We start from the raw sequence: 25,081 nt of genomic DNA on the forward strand, positions 1-25,081 counted from the left end.
TTTACTTTAATTAGGGGGAATGGGGGCTTTCCTCCAGTTAGCTTTATTATAAGAATCGGACAAGTTCAGACACGAATACGTGGAAAGGGTGTTGCTCTCGGAATGCAAGCAGTGAAGTCTTCTGAGCGTAACTCACCATGAATGGAGGTCTTCGGAAAGATGCCGAGCCGTAAAATCTTGATTCCTAAGAATATTACTGCGACTCACACTCTCACGCATGCCTATCCCTGACGGGTACAAGTTCCGATAGGAGGCTTGGAAATCCACGTCAAAAACTGCTGGAGACGACAAGGATGACACTACATGTGAAGAAGTACCATTTATCTATATGGTCCACATTAACTGAAAAAAAAAAAAAAATCAAAGGAAAAAAATCAGCTTGAATTCTAAAGTGTGGGTGAATTTTCTTCTTTGAGACAATGTCTCTTCTTATTGCAATTGAAAGCGAGAAAAGTACTACCTATCATGGAACATCAGCGCGTCCTATTCACGAGCTTTCACCCTTGTAACTGTAACTTGTATTTCTTTCCTCAGTCAATGTTTTTTTTTTGAGAAGACGACATTTTTTTTTTCAATAAGTAACTGTACAAGACGGATTCACTAGCAAAGTTCAGAAAAGATAAAACTGAAGCTTAACTCAAAGTGCGTACTCTTCACTGTAATTGCAGCAGAAACACTTAAGTCTGAGATGCCAGTTATATGTGCTAAGTGCGTGTGTCCTTCTAGCCTGTTGTCCCTCATACCTAAGAGGTAAATTCAAGTGATTTTTGCATTGCGAAAATGACCGAGTCGGTTTGAAAAACAGAATGAATAGATCTACACGGTTTCCGAGATTAATACCAGCGCAATAGGTCTCCAGGAATTCCTTATGTGTTTCATGAAGCACGTGCCCTGCTAATTTGTGTCTTGCCAGTTGAATATCTATGTCATCTTAATGTCTGGGTAGACGATGCCAAACCTCAGACACTCAAAGAAACTTTCGAAATACTCAATAAAATTTTCGGAAAGAGAACATCAAAAATAATGTCCTTTTTCCATATTATCATCTAAATGAATATTCAGTAATTTAGTATTGATGAAAATTGTTTATGTCAGTACTAAGTTAGTGGTTAAAGTTTCTTTAACCACTACGAAGAATTGAACTGTCCAGTGGCATTCATAATGTTATCGGAATCTCTGCGTATAGACACGGCTAAATGGGGGAGGGGAATGTTTCACTTCTATTCTTTAATAAATTTAGTTTAATCCTTTATCCAAGTATAAGCAAACAAAGCTTGCGCCTGAAGAATCTTCAGGACTGAGGCAACTTGTGGTAAAGGAACCAAGCTCTCATCACTCCTTGTCTAGTATCTCCCATAATGCAAAGCGCATGCCCTTGAAGACATGTATAATGCTATGCATTAAGGGAAGGGCCATTACCCAGACCGGTTTCGACGTTTATTGAGGTCTCGTCAGTGGAAGCCAGATCCCGAGGTGGTACCAAGGTGGAAGAAATGAAGAAGACACTTTTTGGCAACTCGTATAGGTAAATATGACTTCTCCATTATTTCCACCTTGGTACCACCTCGGGATCTGGCTTCCACTGACGAGACCTAAATAAACGTCGAAACCGGTCTGGGTAATGGCCCTTCCCTTAATGCATAGCATTATACATGTTTTCAAGGGCATGTGCTTTGCATTATGGGAGATACTAGACAAGGAGTGATGAGAGCTTGGTTCACCTTTACCACAAGTTGCCTCAGACCTGAAGATACTTCAGGCGCAAAACTTTGTTTGCTCACACTTGGATAAAGGATTAAACTAAATTTATTATAGTCTAACCAAGTGAGAAAAAAATTCCAACTTCTATTCTTTGATTACCGTCCCTGTTGTGACTTCAGTTATTCCCATCTCACAGAAACTGCACTCAGGCATCTCATTGGGGATTTAGCGCGGATAACCTGTGAACTATTCGAAGGATCGGCAACTAAACAGATGAGTTCTTTTTTACACACACACACACACACACACACACACACACACACACACACACACACACACAGACTATTCGCTGAGGTATGTTCTTTCTTAATCAGCGGAATTTTTTATTTCTTTTCGCAGCTCTTCGTCCCACTCCAGCCCTGGAACCCCCTCAAGTTGCTTATCCCATTCGATCCTGCGATCGCTTGTACGCCTCGGTGCAGTTCGAGATCCGCAGTCCGGACTTCCCCACCAACTATCCCAACAAGAAGGACTGCCGCTACACGATTCGCCGTCTCAGCGACCGCATTTGCTACTTACGACTCACTTTTCTGACCTTCGACGTCGAACCCAGCAAAGGATGCGAATACGATTACCTGGAAATCGATGGGGAGAAGATCTGCGGCAAGCTGCCCTCCGAGACAGTCCGTAAGTAAAGTTGATGTCTAATGAAAGAAATCGTTAAAGGCAAAACACACACAAGGCAGTCGTGGATTGGGCAGGGTTTTTTTTTTTTTTTCATTTGTTTATCTATTTCTAATTTATGCTCAGTTATCAACGCTCATTCGTTTATTTCTGCATTTATCAAGGTTTTAATTCGTGCAAAATAATAAAAGCTAGGGGTCCAGAATTATATTCTAATTAATAAGGGCTCTCGTTCAGCCATATTGCGATAGGCACTGTCGCTACGCTAAAAGGAATGGTTAGCTTAGCAAGTGCGGAAAGAAGTTTTTCCAAGCTCAAACTGACTAAAAATTATTTGCGAACAGCAATGGTTCAAGAAAGATTGGTTGGTCTAGCAGCTATATCGCAGCGGACACGGCTTATAATTTAATAGAAGAGCTTATAAACAGTTTTATTGCGAGATATCCCCGTAGAGCAAACATTTATTAACATTATTATGTAATCGTTTTGCTTTAATGTTTCTGTTGCAATAAAAACAAAATAGCAATTGGAGATTTTCTTATATTTTTGTCTTATAAGGGGCGATATTTAATTGTTTGCCTCAAGGTGAGATCTACTCTGGCGACGGCCCTGGTTGTATTTACGGTCAGCTTTTAATTATCGATGACTAGGATTAAATAAGTTAATAAAAGCTGTAAAATTAGACTAAACGTGAAACTTGCATTATAGAACGTTCGAAAGATCTGTGTATTCAGTTTATGGAGTATACTTTGCCTTCTTTTTTTTTTCCCGAAAGAAAAAGGACAAATAAATACCGAACAATCTAATATTTCCTTATATGAAAACAGGAATATAACTTGCATTTCCTAATATATTCTCCTGTTTCGTCTCTCTCTCTCTCTCTCTAGGGGACTACGACCTCCGCAACTTCCAGCTGTCCTTTCGATTCCATTCGGATCCGGCGAATTCCCGACCAGGTTTCCGGGTGCGAGCACGGCAGGTAGAGTGTGTAGCTCATATTCACGATCACGACCTTTATCCCCCTTATCCGTCTGAGAGTTTCCCCTACCCGCCTAGCCCTCATCCTTTTGACTATCCCTACCCACCTTCGCATTATCCCCCTGAACCATCTTCCCCTCTTCTTCCTCCTCCGGATTCCCATTATCCTCCTCGCTACCCTCCGAAACCTAGCCCTTCTCCCGTCATCCAATCCTACCCTCCAGTTTCTCATTCGACGACTTCCGGCTACGATTATCGAAACTGCGACAAGGAATACAAGAAGAGCGAATTTGAAATCCGAAGTGTCAACTTTCCTGCTAATTACCCCAACAGCATAAACTGCCGCTACACTATCATTCGTGTCAGTGACGCCATCTGTCGACTAGAATTAACATTCGTGCGTTTCGACTTGGAGTCCAGCAGTGGCTGCTTTTACGATTACTTCAGCGTGAATAGCAACAGACTTTGCGGAGGCATTCCCGACGGAGAAATCAGTAAGGAAAATATTTATTAATATTACTCTGATATTTCAGTTCTTAATAAACCTTAGATTACGTAAAATAATTTAAATCAAATTAAAATAAATGATTGAAGTTATTGCAATATATTCATTACCAATCATTTAATTTCAAATGATCAAATTGTCGTACGCAATTTAAAGCTGAGGATTTAATTGCTACAGAAATGTGAAGGCAGAAGTTATTTTGAAATAGGCAAAAATATTTATATTTAGGTGCATTGCTTTTATGGAGAAGTTAAACCGATGCAGTTTGTTTTGAAGAAGAGTTTCGTTTAGTTTATGTCAAGTAACGTACAATTATTTATGAACACTGTAAATATATGAGGCAAATCGTTGAAATTTACGCCTAGATAATATAAAGAATTTGATATATGAAACCTGTTTGCTTACTGCTTGGTTGCAGATAACTTTTTTTTTTTTTTTTTATCCAGTTCAAATATCATTTGGCAACACCTTATTATCTAAAAAGCTCAATTCTCTTCAGTGTAATACAAGGAAAATAATTTTAACAATATTATCGTGACTGTATTTATTAGGGAATTATACACTGTAATTTTCTAGGTAAGGTCTCCTCCTCGTCTCAGAGGAAAAGAGACGCATAGATATTATTGCTTTCCTCGTAATCAAGCACATTAATAAGTAATTATTACGACAACGTCTTCTACAAGTTCATGCTCGGTGTCGAGGTTAAACTGAATTTAAACCTATTTATGAGTTTATGTTGATTTTATATTTTTCATTATCCAGTAAAAATTCTCATTTCTCAGTCGGTTAAAATGAAAATTCTAATTCTCCTGTTTCGTTGAGGGAAATGGCTACACTGAAGATAATAAACAATCTCGCAACTTGAATCACGTGACTGACTGTTGCTATGACAGCACCAAAATAATTATTATTATTATTATTATTATTATTATTATTATTTGACACCTCCAGGGAGTCCGAAGACTCATCGAGGGAGAATGTGCCAACAGCATCGAACGATTGGTCCCCTTCCAACTAATAATGACAATTTCGCTCAGCGATAACAGCGCCTTTATTTTAAATAAAAAATATATTTCAAATATAATATAATATAAATCGCAAAACTACATATTTCAAGCAACTGATTATATGAAGTAAATTTATATACTGCAAAAATTATACAACCATCATGTTGCCACAGAATCTATCACCATGGTATTGTATGCACCATTACAAACGGCAAAGCGTTGTGGTTTGAGATGCTGGGAATGCAAACGTTAGAATAGCTAGTACAGAGTTACGATTTCAACTTCATACAGAATATCTGCAAAAATTTATAACATCCGTTGAAGATGAAAGCAAGACGTCACTTTCAATCAAGTGAGTGTCATATTTATTAGTTTAAAATAATTTAATTATAAATCGCTTATTATTATTAATTTTAACATCTTATTATTTAACATCAGTTGACCGCGCGGTTAGCCTAGTGGCTTTGCGCTTCGCAACCATATGCCTGGGGAAGGAGTGTCCCAGGTTCGATTCCCGTTGTAGACGTGAGGAATTTGAGGATCTTCCTCAGGCATAGCCAAGTTAGCCGGTCTTGGGCGCGGTCAGTAGGGTTTTTTCCGCCAGTTTATCTGGCGTTTTTCATCCCGCAAACAGGCAAACCGGCCCCATGAACATACGCCTCTACAGTCAAAAATATATCCCCCCCCCCCCAGCGGCAGACCAGGCGACGGGTCGGTTGGGAGTAGTACTAACAAGAAGTCGCATCTAAAGTAACACGCGGACCCTGCATGGGAAGCGGGAATAACGCGTAGTAGAAGAAGATTATTTAAGATTAAGATTATCGTAGAAGAAGAAGATTATTTAACATCAGTTATCAACGTATTAATTTTTGTTTATATTTGTTAATTTAAAATAACAATTTTAACAGGATATCATTTAATATATTAATTACCGTCATCCACCAATTATGGAAGTATCTCTTGCTGCAAATATTACTTTTCATGTTTGTTTTTATAATAAAGAGTGAAATTCTTTTAAAGTTGAAGTCAGAGTTCTCATTAAAAATGTGATATTTGTTGAATGAAAATGCGGATCTCTTTTAACAGGAACGTATGCGTTTGCCAAAAACGAAAAGTTGCTGTATTTTCGTTCAGACTCTGCTTCTTCGAGAAGAGGTTTTCTAATTCGAGGAAGACAGTTATCCTGTGATGTTGCGCCTTCAGTTCCCAGCGCCACCACAACAGGTTTGATATAAAACAAAACTCGCATACATTTTAAAAATGGTTAATAAAAACTTCATAATGCTGATAATATTACTAACAGTGATATTTAGCCATTTCTAGGAATAGGAGAAGCACACGACGTTATTTAATTTATTCAGAACAATTTTATATCCAAAATTAGTTTAATAAGTTAAGTATAAACCTTTTAAGCTGAAAGTTTGAATTTTCATGAAAACTTTGCATTGAAATTATATTTTTTATTGTTGATATTTCCGAGTTTGATACGACTGTAAGCTAATTGATTAAATAAGTACATTTCTAAATTAATATTTATTTTGAAAAGAATTACTAAGCGAAGTAACTAAGAAAAAGAAAAGAATAAGTAAGAATCTGTAAACCTATTTATTATTGAAACAAGGATGAATCGCTAAACTTTTCGCAAATTCACCACAGATGCGAGAACCCTGGCTGGTAGATTGCCAAGAAGAGTCAATTCATGTTGAGGGGAAGAAAAGAATAAGGCGATGTACACATTCGTCACGAACACGTGAAATCGCGTGCTTTATACGTAAAATTTTCCAACTGTTGTACAAGCAAAATAGTCGCCACTTTAAGAATTTTCATAAAACAAAAGCTAATTTTCCAATGTATAATAATAACCACTCATCCCACGAAACGCATTGATTACCCTATTATTAGAATGGATTCGGCTTCTTCTGCCATGCGCACAAGTGTCGAAGGGTCTGGCATCTGTGGTCGGACAGTGCTTTTATAATATTGGGAGTACAATCCATTGGGATTATTTGTAAGGATTAGTCACTGACAGCTTGTATACAAGGTGTATTGGAGTTAGGGAATTAGTTTGGTGTTAATGATTTAAAAGACATATTTATTAAAGTTGTGTTCTTACGTCTCAGACTCGATCATATATTCTTTTCAGCGGAAATTTTTAGCGACAAACAGTGGAATTTAAACCTGTATTTAAGACATTTCGTCATGAGAAGCATGTGGATTGATAAATTTCTAACTGGACTAAATTCCTTGTGTTCGCTAGCTTTAGCGATGCAGTGAGTTAAGGTGGAAGACAACACCTAACCTTTAGGTGCTGGCTGGGTGTTGATAAATTGGTTAATTTATTCCAGTTTTTTATTATGACGCCCTCTATTATAGAAAATTACCCTTAATTAAGGAATGGATCTGGTTAGCGAAAATTGCTTCTTTAAAACTAAGAAGATTTGAGTGTGACTTATTTTTATTTCTATGAATGTAGTTAGTGTAATTTGTTTTTGTATTTTACCAGTTGGTGCTTGGCCACCGAAAGAAGACTGTTATAAGTTTCATTCTGGTAGCAGATGAGAGAAACTTTTTTCTGAGCATTTCTTGGAGTGGTTCTCGAGTTAGTTCATCTCTGGTACGGTCAAGTAAGGGGTTTTTCTCCCCCAAGCTCTGATTTTTCTTAATCCCTCAAGTCTAAAAAATAGACTGTAAAAATCACACTCTTTCTGAAAATAATGCATGGTGTTAGGGCAACGGACCACGACATGGCAGCAATTGTCTGCCATACTTTTTTTCCCTAAATGTGCCTATTAAAAATCACTGATCGCTTTCAGCCAGCTGTCTGACACTGTAAAGGTAGAACTTGGCTTCCCACTAGACTTCTTCGGTCAGTTAGTGCTAAACGGCCTTCAGTTCCTTCGATGAATAAAAAGGCATTTGAGGATTTATTTATTATTTTACCTATTACGTAACGTAGAGACCTGAGACCAAAAAAAAGTTATATTTCCTTGAACTAATTTACATTATAGAAGATTTTTTTTTTTTTTTTTCAAAACGCTGTATATGTAGTTTCTGAGTATGGCGTTTTGAAATCACTGTCGTATATTGTATGTTTGCATTAGTTAATGAAACAACAGGGGGGAGAGAGAGAGAGAGAGAGAGAGAGAGAGAGAGAGAGAGAGAGAGAGAGAGAGAGAGTGGGGGAGGGGGAGGCAAACTTATCTACAAATCTATACAGTATTCATGCGAAAATTACGAAATTTGCAGTATTTATGAGGAGGAAATTTAAATTTAAAATACCCTCGAGCTAATAAAAATTCCTTTTTATTCTAGTGATGGCATAGTTTCACAACAACCGAGCTTCCGTAGCTCAGTCGGCATAGATGAAGCCCTTTGATCGGAAAAACCTGGGTTCGATTCCCGTCGGTGAGGTGAGGAACCTTTATCTAATCTCTTTCGACTAAAGGTGAGGTAGGTAGCGGATCTCATACGGAGATGGAGGGTTTTTTCACCCGGAAACCCGAATATTTCGTCCTTCATATGGGTTTCATAAGATGTTGCCGCACTGTCCATATGGGACTCACGGCTGTACACCGCTATATAAATAAATTCAGGACACCCTCAGAATTAGTTTCCCTTCCTTCTATAACCCGATGAGGAATTTCTCGAAATAGCCAGCATAAAGTCCTTAATACTGATGGCTGTCATTTTAAACGTTTTTAGTTCTTAGTCTTGTTATACATTTTTATATCCAAATGTATTTCTAAAGTTACTCTTTCGTTGTATTATATTTCTGCCACTTTCATTTTTCCATGTATATCTTTATGTTCTTCCTTTTCTTCATTATTGTCAGTTTTTGGCCGCTCTTTACATTCAGCCATAAATAAGGAATCCTAAAAGTTGGCAAAGTTTCTTACTCCGAAAAGTCTGGCGACCACCCTTCTTGATTTTTGATCGGTATTCTTTTGTTTTTAACTGATTTGACCTATTAACCTTTAGAGTTGGTTACATGGAGCTACTTATAATGTTACCCAAAATAAAAATATTTGCAATATTGGGATCACTTTGTCTGTCTGTTTGCATGATGTATATATTTTTACGAAATGTGATATTTCTGTTTGTTTCTTTTTTCAATGGATATCTGAAGGTGTAAAGTGATTCAAGTCTATCCAAAATTATTCCAAGCCTTAACGAAACTAGCAAATTAATAGCGACATTCCTATTCACGCGTTTCTTTGTTTGTTTCTGTCATTTGTGTTTGCCTTTCACGCCTTAATGAAATATCTACGCGAAGAGGCAAAAAGAAAATCAACTGCTCATGATATTTAGCTTTTTTTCTCAGATTTTTTAAGACATTTCTACACTTGTTATTTCATTCACTTACAGATATTCAGGGAGAGGAGAGAGCTCAAAACAATTCCTTGTAATTTTAAAGTGTTTTTTATTTGTTTATTATTTTTTCTCGAGAAGCGTCCATATTTTGATTTTAATTATTTGATTTTTAATTACAACACCTGCAATATTTTGCTAGTTCAAGTCCACTTCTCTAAAAATAATTTCAAACCTTGGGAATTCACAATTGATAGGGACACCAACATTTTTTAATCGAAAAACTGTGATTTTATGGAACCCTTATTAACCTCATGATGTTTTAAATCTTAGGTTTCCGTGCATTCTGCGATAAGACCTTCCGGGAAGAAACGTTTCTGCTACAAAGCCCCAGCTACCCCAACGAGTATCCCCAGGACATCATGTGCCATTACACCATCCAGAAATCCAAAGATGAAGTTTGTAATCTCGAACTCACTTTTCTAGTCTTCGACGTTGAAGACGATCAAGCTGGCTGCGAAGGAGATTATTTGGACCTTGGAGATCGGAAAATTTGTGGAGTTCGGAAAAAAGACACGACGCGTAAGTGGAACTCCAAAAAAGAAACCTATTCTATATATATACATATATAAACCAACTCTTATTAAATATATGAAAATTTTATAGTGTTTATTTTTTCGGTGCCTCTTAGCCCTGCGTAAATGGTGTTTGCTTCCATAGAGCAAAACGCTCGAAGAAAGAGATTCTAAGTTCGATTCTGGTCCCTGATTACAAAGTCTTTAAAAGAAATTTTACTCTTTGGTCAGAACAGGTCACAGCAAAAGATATCACAACCAATGAGATTTCTTTCTAGCAAGATCTGTAGTAGGGACTTCACACGGATGACCTGCTTAATACTTCATGGTTTTACTTACTCGGTCACCACAAACTGCAAGAGGTCTTCCTGCTGTTTAGTTATGTTTAAAGTTGAGAAGCTGACAAAGACTGCGCACTCTGATGGAAATGTGCAAGGTTTGCTGTCTTTTTTTTTTTTTTTTTCATATTTCCCGGCAGTCCCGTCGTTTTAATTAAAAAAAAAATGTCATTTTTGTCTCGTTTTTAATAAAACCTATAAATATACTTTAATATGGTCGATCATAAATTATTATTCATAACCTAAAATCGTACATCAATATCATGGATACCAGTAATTTGTATAACCATGGATTCAATATCAAATATCGATATCTGCAGTGATTTATTCAGAGAAAATAACAAATACATTTTGGCAACACTTGCGTCTCCGACGCGGCGTATGTTCTGCTGTAGCGTTAGTTTTTGTTTGTCTGTATGTTAACCGGTGGCTTTGTTATTCATAGCAAGTGGTTTAAATTTCGTATTTTTTTAAAGCTTTAAGTCTATCATTGCAAAGTCAAAGAAGCGAAACTGCAGTTTTAATGACGATCTCCAGAAAGAATTCAAATTTATTAAACTGGACAAGCTGTGCAGTGACGGGACAAATGTGGAATGCCATAATCGTAATATCCATTTTTCTGTTGCTCATGGAGGCAGAAGCGACATCAACCAACATCTACGTAGCCAGAAACATAAGGATGCTGAAAAGACTTCAGTTAAAAACATCCGCTCGTTTATGCTGAGACTTGATGGGGATAGCGAAAGCGATAAAATTGCAGCAAGTGAAGCTCTTGTTGCTTATCATATTGTTGGTCACGGCCAAAGTTTTCGCGCAAAGGACTGCTTGTCGACATTAATCAATAAAAGTTATGAACCAAAATTTTCTTCAGCACGTGCCAAATCAGAAGCAATAATGACCAACGTTTTATCACCATACACACTGGACAAAGTAAAACGTCTTTTAACGGTCTTACTTTTTCATGAATAAAGAATATTACATAATCCCCGCCCCGTTTTTTCCATCCCAATGTCCCGTTTTTGTGTCAAGGAAACATGGGCAGCCTAGCAATAACCAAAAGCAATGACTGAGGTCAACAGTTCGAAGCATCGATGATTTATGGCTAAATCCATTAAGTGACAGTAAAGCTAATAGTTACAATCAGAATCGCAAGATTTTGTATTCGAAAATGGATTGCTCACCCAACACCAAATTAATCTTCAGTCACTTTGAAATGAAGAACGATATAAAGAAAGATATATTGAGAGAGAGAGAGAGAGCTCATGAAGTGCCGATTATCAATGAGAATGTGCCTTTTGTACTACTGAAATAAGACTGGAAATAAAATAACATTTCATGCATGTAAAGTAAGTGGAGTTTTGCAATGCTGTGGTTATTTTAGTAAATTACAATCGTTTGCTAATGTTTAACTTTCTCCTTTTTTTTTTTTTTTTTGTAGAAATTCTGCCATTCGACACTCCAGAGAAGCTCTTGATTTTCCGATCCGATTTAAGTACTTCGAGACAAGGTTTCTCGATCCGCGTCCGCCAAGTGGCTGACTGCGTTGTGACCTGGGAACCAAGTACGTTTATTTCTTTTGTAACTTTCTTTCCATTAAGAAAATCAGCATTTTTTAATTGCGCTTTTTATCCTCATCTTGATACCGTTTTGTGTGTTTGTGTTCGCTTGTTTAAATAGGCAACAATTTTTCGTTTTTTAAATTGATCTTTTACCACCAAAACTGACATTAACAGGACATCTTTTAGTGAGATAATTTGAGCTTGCTACTGCAACCAAACCCCAAGATTCCTCACCAGAGTTTATCGGCCACGTCACCCACAGCGACTTTTGTAACTGTTAATTTCTAAGAGCAATAGAAGCTTTTTCTAGGGTGATTTCAAGAGGGTGTTCGGTTTGGTCACAGGAGTCACCTTTAGAATTCAAACGTCTCATTGATTAACTAGAAAGATGCCATGCTGGAACGGTTTCTTTGACCACTGATGAAACTGCCTGTTCCACTTCATTATTTGACGAGCGATATTAAATTCTTACCTCTTTATTGTAATCCAAAATACGAAGGTCTGGAGAACAAGTGTGGAATCCACGTTCCAACCTCTCTAAAAGAATAACCATTTCATGCATGGTTATTCATTTTTGCTCTAAGCGACCTACTGTAGGTTAGAATTGACGAAAACCTCAAATTCCTTGAAATCCAGAAAAAAATGGTTATCAGAAAAAAAACCCAGCTAACTCCTTTTTATTTCCGTAGGGCTAACTTTTTCGAGACTGAGTGGGCAGTTCACTCTCCACTGGTACCCAATCAGAGATAGCTGGCCCAAAGCTATCACTAATTAAGAGGCATGCAGTGAAGAGAGGCGGCTCAACAAGTGCCGCCATCTCGTGGTCCCTAACCCTAACACTCGTATTTATTGTCTGAAATAATGTGGGTTCTACGGTCGATTTTGTTGAGTTTACTGGACGAAAAACCCGAGTTTCCGGGAGAAAAAAAACCCGTTTGCCAGTGCGAGAGATCGACTAACTCGGGAACCGGTCGAAAAAAGGCTTAATAAAATTTCTTCTAGTCCCAGACTAGATTCGAAACCAAGAAGTCTTTTTCGCACGGTCAAGCGCCGTTGTGTGCAAACGCCACATCCACTTATTCATAATAAAAGGGGGGAAAAAGAACTAGTTCGCTCTTGACAAATACTGACACCTAAAATCTCTCAATCGCAAGCAGTAAACAGTGGCTTTGATATCATGAACAAACGACCAAAGAGGTGGCTGACTACCGATTGCTTTAGAAAGAGTCAATACCAAGTATTAAGATGACGCAAAGAATTTTTACAAGGACTTTTCAAGTGAAGGTGAGTTAGCTGGTCTGATGTAGAAGCGAACAATTTTCTACCACAGACTCGAGATTTTCATCCACAACTGGCCAGAAGAAACCACGCAATTTACTGACATAACTGGCCTCATAGTTTCAGCTGCTACGTCTGTAATTCCAAACTACACCCACAACCCATGACCTTTTGGTCGAAGAGTAGAATAGAGAATTGGATTATAACTCTGAAATTCTGCATCCAAAGCACTAAATGCATCGTAGATTTAACTCTTATGCGCATGTGACCCATAAAAACCGAGCCGAGAGGTTTTGGAACATTCGCCATAACTTCCCATGAAAACAATTCTCCATTGTTAATTAATTTGCGTGTTTCTGTTTGAAACATACAATTAGATTCTATTAGCACTGAACTAAGTTTTGCATGATTTTATTAGGTTTTGATTTACATTTTATATAGTTATATTCAGATGTTTTATTCCAGTGAAGATGTATATTTGCGAATTCACTGACTAGTGTAGTGAACAGTTTGTTTATTTGACAGTACTTTTTTTTTTATTTAACTATGAATTTATTGCTTTATATGACAATAAAAAGGAACATGTAGAGTAACATTTCATGGAGTATGCTTTTCCTTCTTCTTGGGACGATGGAGTAACAGAACCCTCATTTTGCAGTATCACCGCCTCCTCCCCTCTGTGATTATTGCCTTCGGGAACCACGAGGCCACATCATCAGTCCCAACTTTCCCGAGAACTACGGCAACAACGTTCATTGCTCTTACCACATTGAGAAGGTCAAAGGCCAATGTACGGTGGAGATCTACTTTCACAACTTCGACATCGAGCAGTCGGAGAGTTGCTGGAAAGACTCCTTGCTTCTGGACAGAAGACGTTACTGTGGGACCGAACTCAAGAATGAAATCAGTAAGTTGCCATGGATTAAATTATTTATTAACAACCTTAATAATATTTTTTTTTTTCGAGGGAATGGGAAGAATCTTAGGCCTACTTTGTAGATCCCTGCTCGATATACATCGTCTTCCTTCTCCAACCTTACTACAGGTCAACCTTTTGCGGGTGGAAGTTACGTTGTTGAACGCTGTCCTCGTAGTGTGCCGTTTATGGGTTAAGTATTTCTGCATCTGCTCTATTTCGACCCACTAAACCGAATCACCACTGGCTGTTTGCTGCATGCAGTCTGCAAAGGAGCCATTTTCATTCTGAGTTCACGAGACGAGGATTATCTGATGCAAATGCCTGATAAATATCGGACATGGTCAAATACGTGAACTCGTTAGTTATTCAACTAGCAATACGTTTTAATATTTTTACATGGGTAATTATCAGCAGTGACACCAGCTGGGGTTGGGTTAGTAATAAATTACACGCGCCGTTACTTCCTGCCTTCCCCCCCCCCTTCCAATATAATAGCGCACAGTGTATATCACAATATCTTCACGTTGCATATAGCGTTTTCTTGCAGTGGATTAATTTTTTTTTTTTTTTTTTTTTTTTTTTTTTTTTTTTTTTTTTTTTGTCAGGAACTTAATATATATACAGGGTGGTTTATAAGTCACGAAGGGGTTTAGAAATATAGATAACATTTTGATTAAATAAGGAACTTATTTACTAAAATAAAGAGCCAAAAGGCTTCATTTGGGCGATGCAAAATTTATAAATATCAAGTGGATATTAAATCCAGCATTATTTCGAAGCCGAATTCAGAAAGTATAAAAATTTAAACTTGACCTAAAAACTTGAGGCAAGTTTAAAAAAGTTTAAACTAGACTATAAAAGTATGAAATTTGACCAGAGAACTTACGGGAATACATTCGCCGGTATTTATGAGTTACCCTAGCCAGACCTAATAAATAGGTGACGACGACCGTCGCCGTCACCTATTAGGCCAGTAAACGCTGGCGAATGGTGCCACCCGTACTAAAATGTAAGAAACGGCGATTCCCTTAAGCTCTCTGGTCAAATTTCATACGAAACTTTTATAGTTTCTGAATTCCTTTGAAATAATGCTGGATTTAAGATCCACTTGATTTATTTTAAAAGGACCCGCCTTTGTGAAGTCGAAAATTGGAAGTATTTGCGTGATGTGGTTTTTCATAATAACTATTTAAAAAAAGTCACCAGATTCTGTATTTCATTATAACAAAAAAAAATAATAATAATAATAATAAAATAATAATAATAAATAAGTTATCAATGTTTAAACCCTTTCGTGACTTAATAAACGAGAAAGAAAAAAAAAAAAAACGCATTTATAATCCGTTACCTTCTGTGACGTCACCTAGCGAATCGGAATCTACTGGTTGCTTTATATAGACTTCCCGCTACTCATTTCAGTGTCTTTGTGCATGCCCTTGGGACGCGGCACTTCCGCAAGCACCAAGTTCTTTTGTATCTACTCGTATTTTGCAATCTTCTTAGACGGTTAAAAAATTGGTTCAAATTTGATGCGGTTTAATTTTGGACAAAAACTAAAAAATAGCGAATGCCCTTCCGGTATTCGCTATTTTTTTAAATTTAATTTATTTATTTATTATTATTATTTTTTTTTTTTTTTTTTGAGAAAGCAAATTGTTGTGTACGATGCTTTTATTATTATTATTTATAATGCTTTGCGGCTGAAAAATAAATAAATAAAACAAAAACGGCTTTGAATAAAACGCTGTCTTTTGAATCCATTAGAAAGAATATGCCTCATCTCTCGCAAGAAGGGGAAAAAAAAAAAAGGCGCGAAGATAATGAGCGGGAATTTAAGGCATTTAATGAAATTTAAAATCGTGGAGGTGGGGGGTGGGGGGGTTCAGCTGTCGACCAGCTGTAAAAGGAAAGTGAGACACACGAAGGTCGCACGTTGTGATTCATCACTGAATGATTCCTGGCTGGAGACAGGCAATCTGAATGCCGAAACTACACCTTCCAGTCACCAACGCAAACTGGGATCTATTTCTGGATTTAAACTACTTTATTGAGCAGTTTGCCAATTCACAGACAGGGAAAAATCGTATTTTTGGCAGTTGAACGAACGCGACTTCAAATTGTCTAGACTGTAAGCATTTTTTGTTGAAGTAGGGGAATCCCCTGAAAAGTTGTTGTTTTTTTTACTTTTCGGGGGAAAAAAAAAACATACAAAATAAACAAGTATGGAAACGACCTCAGGAAATCAAAACATGCGCTTAGTGATAGAGTGTGTGCATTGTGATGTTAACTAATACAGCACTTAAACAAAGCTGGTTTTCTCTTATTTGCTGTAGATCGTGCATTTATTGCTATTTGATAGACAGCTTTTGTATCGCGCCCGTATGGTAGGAGGCAATGTCAATGTGTTATAGCTGGAGAGACCCAAATTTCGTCTAAGAACGCGAAACATTTATAACAGATTTGAAAATGGATGTAAATTAGGAGGTCACCGCGTTGCCCTTTCGAAACTCGGGATTTCATCCCACAAAGTAGCCAATAAATGCATCCAATTAACAGATGTAGAAAACTATGTACAAGGGTGTTAACTCGTACCATTACTCGCCTACGAAGGCAATCTGTTTCTTGGCCATGAGTGACCTTTGAGTCTAACATACGTTTTTCTGTCGTTCTGACTAATTCTGCTGCTAAAAATAGTCCCATTGAAATCAAGATGGAGATGACATTCGACAACTGAGTAACATCGCGAAATCCTGAATTTCATCTAAATCTGTGGTAGGAATAACATGCTCACTTACGGTAGACAAAATGAATCTTAGAGGTTGTATACTTTTGGTATAAAAACAAAGCAAAACATAAAAGAAGAAAGTCAGTCTCTATATTTGCACTAATCATTGTATTGTATCAGAGAACTGAAGCTCTGTTCTCTGTTCCCATGGGCACTATTTTTAGCGCTTCCTTTCTCATTTATAATATATTTGGAATCATTAAATTATTGCTTATAATAAACAGTCTTTACAACGTTGTAAATATCGCACAACATAGCAGCATCCTGTGATCGCATAACCTCCTGAAAAGTTTTTCTAAAATTTTTTTTTTTTTTTTCCTGTGGGGCTAAGGTTGTTCTCTAGTTTCTGATTTAGTTCATGTTCAGAGGAGGTGTGTACAGTTTTTAACATGCAATTCAAAAGAAAATAGTTACAATACACACAGTGACACACATACACTGCTTTGAAAGAAGTCAACAAACACCATAGTATAAGGAACAACCAGCCATCGCGCCCACCTTAATAAGATGTAAGATCTCCTTTAACTGTTATGACTTCAGCAATCCTACGGGGCATAATTTCCACGCGCGTATGATAGCGATCAATGGGAATTTTCGACCATTCTTCCTGTAGGCATGTAACGAGGTCCTGGACTGTTGTGGGACGGAATTCCCTTCGCCTCATCCGACGTTCCAGTTCATCCTACTGATGATGAATAGAATTGAGGTCAGAGCTCTATGGAGGCTAGTCAAGTGTGGTAACGTGTATGTCCACAAACTACGCAGTTACAGCAGCAGCCTTGCTACATGGTGCATTGTCTTGCTGAAAAAGACAATGGTCATTTCCATAGAAACGCCACAAAATAGGAAGCACTGCATTGTCCAGAATGTTCAGATGCTTCTCTGAGTTCAATGTTCGTGGCACCACAAACAAAGGTCCAATGCCAAACCAGGAAAAACAGGACGATACCATCAACCGCCACCTGCGAATTTCATAGTTGTGGTTATGCACTTTGGTAAGAGACATTCACCGGGCATCCGCCACGCCCAGACCCGTCTATGTGCTCGGTAGAGTGTGTACCGTGATTCGTCGCTCCATAATACAGTTTTCCAAGCTTCCACGTGCCACTGTATTTGCACCATTGAAGACGACACTGCATGTTCGTTGGATAGGGTGTGGCTTGCAAATTGTAGTCCTATCATGGACACATGAATCTCCATGGTAGGACTGCATGTTTTTGTGCAGATTCGTGTTTCAGTCGATGCCCGGAACACCACATTCAACGTGTTGGCCCACGAATAGCGTTTTTACATATTATTCTTCGCGCGCCCTACACTCACATTCTGTGAATGTGGTTGTCGTCCATTGCGGGTAGCAGTTGATTCCTTGTACTTCCATCTCAGTACGGTATTATTGATTTTTGACCGGGGAAGGCCCAATTTGCCGAACAGATAGAGATAGGCCTGCAACATGACATCCTATCGCATCGCCTCTTTCAAATTCTGTTAGTTGCCTTCTCGCAGCTATTTCACCCGGACACAGTTGCATTGACTTGGGAGCATCACATTCCTCCGATTTATACCGGTTCCAAACACGTGACTCGTTACATAGCACGGTGTCTTATTTATGGGAGGGGGGGGGGTGTCCATCGATTTCTTTCGAAGCAGTGTTTATTAATAAGGATTAGGAAAACAAAATGGTGGATGACTGCCGTATTATTATCTTTTTATGTATACAAAGACGGCTGATCTTACCAACTGAGCGAATGCCGAAATCAAGACCCCTAACGATTTCCGACCAAGATGGAAGTAATAGTGCCGTCTGCACCCTGCCGGGATGAAAATAAATAAATAAACCAGAAAATTCATTTTATTTATAAAATCGATGAATGTTGATAAATCGATGAAGAAAAATACAAAAGAGAAGGAAATTGTGAACACAAAATCACCCCAAAATTTATTTTAAGTTTTACATGAAGGAAAAAGATTACCTGCTTTGTATAAATACTACTACTGTATTAGGGGAGAGAGAGGGGGGGGGGTAGTGGACTTTATTTCTTTATTTCTGAATTTTGATAGGAAATCAAAGCGTTTTATTTTTTGTATAATAATAAATAGAAATAAGAAATAGAAGAAATTTGCCTTTCATTCCGGAATTTTATTTAAAATTTAATTTTAACTTAATTTTAATTTCAACGATTTAATGCTTATCTCTACTGCAGTAGAGATAAGCATTAAATCTAAATCTGGTTAATTTACGTAAAGAGCCACCCCACAGATAAGCCTGTTGAAAATCAATCTGCTGCTGGATGAAACCGGATAGCTATGACCGACCTTGAACTGTGAAAAAGATAGATGGTCTTTAACACGATTATCTTATCGAAGGCAGCACTTTATCTAAAGTGGTAAATGGCATTATACATAGACACCCTTAATGCCTATATTCACTTTTAAAAATGTTAATAATGCATTTCTACGTAAAGTGAAAGATATAAATGGATTTGCGATCAGACGATCTCTATCTACCTTGTGCGCCAGTCTGTTTCAAACGACCTCAAAAACTACATTTTTCATGAAAAAATAAAAAATAAAAAAATCACCTTGTCTTTTTTTTTTCTTCCCATTTTTCCACGAACTTATATTCCAGACGACTCAAGAGTCACTCTACTTGAATCTAAACATTGCGAATGCCCTCGTGGAACATTCGGAACGATGGCACGTGCCCATCGGTTGGAAATCCGTGGATGATTTCAGTCCCGCCAAGAACACGAGGAACATTTTGGGTTGTTTCCGACCAAACCTGAGTTAGCAAGTCTCAGAGAAGAGTGGTGATCTGCGAAGCAGAAAAATATAGCTGGGAATGAACACAATCAGCTCGCAGAAATCATGACCTTAGCAACTCTTCCGTAAATTCTAGATCGTTCATCCGCGAGTGTGTCAGAGTAACAGTCTGAGACCGTACTATCTGTACGGTCTCAGACTGTTACCATGGAGATTGTTATTTGGACAAAATAGTTGTTCATTATTCCCCATCTGTTCTGGTTTCAATAGGAACACATGAACTTTTCAGTCTTAAAATACCCGTACGATTTCAATGTCGGAAAAGTGCTTATGTAAAAACAAAAATGAAATTTTCTACCTTAATGTAAAATGTTTGCTACATTTTTGTCCTCGTTTTAGCCGACAAGGATCAACATTTCTATCGCATTGTCGGACTACTGAAATTTTAATGAAACGATAGAAAGAGGATCATGGGAGCTCAGCTCCTGAGAAGAGTTCATTCTCATTTAAGTAGTTGAATACACGGGCAAACAGGATATCCAGACTTTATTCTCGTAAGTTCTCTTCTCAATTTCGAAATATTGTTCAACAAAAGAGAATAAGACATACGAGGGTAGTCTCAAAAGTTCTCGATCTAACAATGAAAAAAACTAATTTATAATTTCAAAATTATTTTTATTTCAACATAATCTCCCTTAAGACTAATACATTTATTACAGCGATGCTCCAACGTCATTATCCCATCCCTGTGGTGGTTCTCAGTAAGATCTGCAAAATACCCCTCTACAGCTGCAATCACTTCTTGATTCGAAGAAAAACGATGACCAGTGATGAAGAGTTTTAGTTTTGGGAAGAGATAGAAGTCAGAGGGAGCCAAATGGGGAATAGGGTGGATGTTCCAATAATTCATAGTGCAGATCCCTTAATTTTTCCATTGCCAAAACGCTTTTGTGGGCAGGTGCATTGTCCTGATAAAAGATGATTTTTTTCTTCTGCAAACCGGATCTTTTCTCACGAATTTTTTTCGTCTAATCTGGTTAAAAGATCGGAATAATATTCCCTGGTTATTGTTTTACCCTTTTCAAGATAATTAATAAACAGCATGCCTTTAGCATTCCAAAACACCGATGCCATGGCCTTTCCTGCTGATGGAATCGACTTTGTCTTCTTTGGCGCTGAACAACCGGCTTCTGTCCACTGTTTTGACTGCTGTTTGGATTCTGGTGAGTAATGGTGAATCCAAGTCTCATCCATAGTAATAAATCGACACATGAAATCGATTTTATTCTTGATAAAAACGCTCCAAGCACTGTTCAGATATTTGCGCAAGATGGGGAATAGGGTACCCATCTTGCGCAAAGCTCTTTCATTTCCAATTCTTCATGCAAAATATATCCTACACGTTCTTTTGAAATGCCTATAGTCTCAGCAAGTTCACGCAGTTTGACTCGCTGGTCATCCAATACCATATCGTGCACTTCATCTGGTGCTATCTTCATGATTTCTGGTGCTACACTTTTTGGACGTTCTTCACATGGATCATCTTCAAGGCTGGTAAGGCCACGATTAAACGCGGAAGCCCATTTCTTAATTGTCGAAAACGAAGGAGAAGAGTGCCCATAAACTTTTATGAACTTCGAATGAATTTCTTTTGGCGTTAAACCTTGTTTTACAAAGAATTTTTTAACCGCACGATACTCAATTTTATCCATTTCAAGGGATACATGCAACACTTTTGCTTCAGACAGCTGTATAAAACAAAGTACTTGATAGAATGACTTGCAATTTCACACGGATGCTTATGACAGATGTACCAACTTAGAACAAAACTTTCTTGCCTATAGTGTTGCCATCTATGGTAGAGGCGAGAACTTTCAAACCACCCTCGTATTTAATATGAGTTCTTTGAATTAATTCATGTTCATGTCATCAGCAATGCTATCAATATAGTTGGACTTTAGTGAGATTAGATCATTGATGTATAGGAGAAAGAGTAGGTGAATTCACTGAGCCTTTGATTTTCCACCATTGATGAAAAAATCCGATTTCAGTAAATTCTTCACAACTACAATGAAGGACCTAAGAGGAGGATGGCAATCCACTCACAAAGGATCGAGGGAGATGTTATTATAAATATTCCACACTTATGTTTAGCTTTAAGTAGGATTTTGGTATATTCAATTGCGACTGGAGTAGAATTCTGTGGGCTACCTACACAAGGGACAGTCAGTGAGTTTCAGCGTAGTCAGTGAAACTGGACTTCCAAAGATGTATGGAACGCCATTCAACAGGGTAAGCCTCAGTGAGCATCGCACTGCCTGACTTACTTCGCATTAGTCTACCAGATTTTAACTGTTCCATGTTTTCAGGAAAGTAAGCCTGTCAATCCGCAAGCCAATTGCTCGCTGTCCTTCCAATCTGCATTAAGCCAACAGAGAATTATGGAAGACACCTCCGTTTCCATGGGATAATGGACAATAAGCATTCTGAATTGAATGCTTTTGTCATTGCCTACGTTCTTCGTCAATGACTTTATAACGTTTCTGTTTTCCATATTCCTCATTTGACATTGTGTTATAGTCATTATGATATCGTTTACTAAAAGAAATTCGTCATGAGCTTTCTGCTGAAAAACTATTCAAATCTTCTTCAACAGCATCGTATACATTTGAAACACTTTTCTTCGTTTTTAGTCATTTCCCTTGAAACGAGTGCGAGGTTCCTTCTATAAAACTTTCTACGATGATGTCACATAAAATGCTGAGAGAGTGAGAGAGAGAGAGAAAAGACTGATTCGTAAGGATGCAATGCTGTTATAAAGTTTATTTTTTGAACTACTGGGTTAAGCATTCTAAAATTAAGATCGAAGAAACTGGTTATTATTAGCCCATTGCATTATGTCCGTTACTTGCAAATTCTACTTCTGACTAGCGTGTTTCTTTGGATGATAAACTCAAGCTTTAGGGAGAGCAAAAGCTGCCACCACAGCCACTGAGCACATTCAGTTAAAAGGCTCTTGTGAAGGTCACTGGAATTGCAACACATAAAATATCTTCAGAACTCACTGATCGCAGAGTCTGTTCTGATTAATTTTTAATTCACTTTTGAACAGGATGATTCATTGATAAAATTCATAAATAACTGCTTGTTTATTTTTTCAGGAAATTTCACTTTTCCAAGTGGCTACCAGTCGGAGATCATGCTCCAGTTCCGTAGCGACAACACTACCACCCATCCTGGGTTCCACATCGAATACCGACAGGTTCAGTGCCCTGATGGCTACCGGAGACAAGGACGAGGGAACACGCAACCACACTCTTGGGTTCCAAGCCATTATCTCCCAGCGAATGGCACTGTCGGGGCGCTGGTGCAGACTATTTCGCCGGTCACCAGTCATCGTTCTTCCACGCCCACCTCTCGGTCTATCCGCGCACCTCCATCTCCCTATAAGACCTATCTCAACCATCGCAACATCACCAAACTCGGAAGGATCCAGCAGGGCGCGTGATTTCAATAAGACGACCTTCGTGCAGCTGAGATCACCGACATGCATGTGTTGTATTGTACAAAGTGCCAGTTACACTCGCCTGAAGAACATCAATAAAAAGACTTCAGAAAATAAATCCGTGTTTCTTTATTCTCGTAATCTTGAGTATTTACTAGATTAGTAATAGTGACATTCTACTTAATAGTGAAAATTTCCTCTGTGCACAGTGAAGTCTACCCAGCTGAATACGAAACACTTTATGAAACGGAGTTAGGAACTCGTTTCATGAATAACAACTAAGGCTAAAAGGTCGATCTTATATTTAGCCTGTATTCTCCAGCTGGTTTGTCTGTTTCTGAAACAGGAAGAAACTTCCACTACGTTATGACAACAACCAACTCATCTTTAGTTGATGATATTAGCTTGTAGAATGCTGGACAAAGACCTTTCCGAAATTTTTCCATTTTACTCTGTCACGGTCATCTTCATCCATTTATTTCCTGCTGTTCCTATAGTTCATCCCTGCATTTCATTATCTGTCTTCCTCTGGATCTATTGCTCTCTTGAGAAACCAAATTAAGAACTCGCCATCCTTGCTACAAATGCAAGTTCAGTTCAACTTTAACTGTTTTGCTTTTTGAATAACATCAACGATTTTTGTGAGGTGCCTGTCAGAATTTTTTGCCCTCTGATCTATTTTAATTTACAAAATATTGCGTTCCATTGCTCGTTGACATATTCTTAAAGTGTTTTATTTTTATTTTATTTTATTTTATTTTTTATTTTTTTGTTTGTCAAAGACCACGTTTTTGGCACTGTTTGCAATGTGGGCAATATAATTTGAACGTCTTTTAGTTGAAATACTCTCAGTTCCTTGTTTACTACGGACTGGGCTTCAAGCCACTTTTTCTACCATCAAAGAATTCAGAAATTCTTTAATTGAGTTTAATGGACTCCATTATTTAATACATTCATTATGAGTTTAATTGCATTAAACTCATAATGCAATGTATTATGAGTGATGTCCATAATACATTGCAATAATACCCAATACTATCCCATAATACATAATACAAAGAGATTTCTAGTTGGATGCCCCACTGTTCCTCTGGGTATTGTATGGATTTCAGAATTAAGAATGTTAGGTACCACTACATGAACTATGATATTCGAGCCGGATGGAAAAGGATGAAATGTTGCATTAAGAACACTTGGCCGCGTATTTTTTAATGGGGGGGGGGGCTAAGACAGAGAGTGAGAGAGTTTTCTATCAAACAAAATTGCACCCACATGTGCAGCAAAATCGCCCAACAGATTCAGGAGAACGCATTGCATGATCAGAAATTTTACGGGTCAGTTCCTGCTTATGATCAAAAACTAACGCGAATCCTCAGAAATTGCTTTAATAATGTTCTCCAATTGTCAACTGACAAAAGGATAGTCTCTGATTAGTGATGAATCTCGCCAATTACTTACAGTCTGGATCTCACAACAGGCATAGGAATGCTTCCACTATGAGTTCATTACCCCAGTGTGAGGTACGGTGATGGGAATGCGTGTTTATCGGGATAGTTTCCATGGTAAAATACTGAATCTCTGGTTTCTCAACAACGCATTCATCGAGGAATATTCTGAAATCCTTCTGGATAACGTGGTATTGCCTGCCAGGATGAAACGCAAACTATGGAGAAGAGACCATACACTTGAATACAAGAATGGCATCCTTTTCTCCCTCCTACGTTAAAAATGCGAAAGATGAAGGGCTTGGCTGTGGTGTGGGGCGGGTGGGGGGGAGGATGGCCATGGCAGAGATATGACTTTAGAGGTTTCATTAAAGAGGCGCATGTTTACTTAGATGCGTGATTGCATTTACATGAATTTGAATCCATCGAAGATTCAAGGAATTTTGTAAAACTGAATGAGTTTAACAATCTCAAATAGAGACAGCATTATTTCAGTACGGAACCCGATTAGTTCGAAGAGAGCTATAAACACAAGTATGTGGTGAGTGTGTCTTTTAACACACACATAATACATTGATCCTCAATTCGTTTTGAATGTCCATTTCAAAGATTCCATTTTTATTGCCGCAATTCTCAATTATTAAGCCATTGTTGTTATTCTTTGACAATCCATGACGTCTCATCAATTACCTAAAAATGCATCATCATTGGTGAAGTGTTTACTTTGTATCTAG

The 25,081-nt window shown here is 37.9% G+C and overlaps 1 protein-coding gene across 1 annotated transcript in view; it reads left to right on the forward strand.

Annotated features, from left to right (window-relative positions):
* LOC150103716 (cubilin-like) overlaps positions 1-23,020 on the forward strand; it is a 280,379-nt gene extending 257,359 nt beyond the window's left edge. Inside the window, exons 17-23 of the mRNA XM_090397061.1 lie at positions 2,101-2,388; positions 3,273-3,857; positions 5,962-6,099; positions 9,517-9,765; positions 11,535-11,657; positions 13,592-13,840; positions 22,559-23,020. Coding sequence (XP_090253187.1) covers positions 2,101-2,388; positions 3,273-3,857; positions 5,962-6,099; positions 9,517-9,765; positions 11,535-11,657; positions 13,592-13,840; positions 22,559-22,905 — 1,979 coding nt within the window. The 3' untranslated portion in view covers positions 22,906-23,020. The remainder of the gene's footprint in view (positions 1-2,100; positions 2,389-3,272; positions 3,858-5,961; positions 6,100-9,516; positions 9,766-11,534; positions 11,658-13,591; positions 13,841-22,558) is intronic.
* The last annotated feature ends 2,061 nt before the right edge of the window (positions 23,021-25,081 follow it).

The sequence above is a fragment of the Typopeltis vanoorti genome, chromosome 8 (assembly GCF_054136105.1).
Source record: "Typopeltis vanoorti isolate ZY-2024b chromosome 8, IOZ_Tvanoo_1.0, whole genome shotgun sequence".
Lineage (NCBI taxonomy): Eukaryota > Metazoa > Arthropoda > Arachnida > Uropygi > Thelyphonidae > Typopeltis > Typopeltis vanoorti.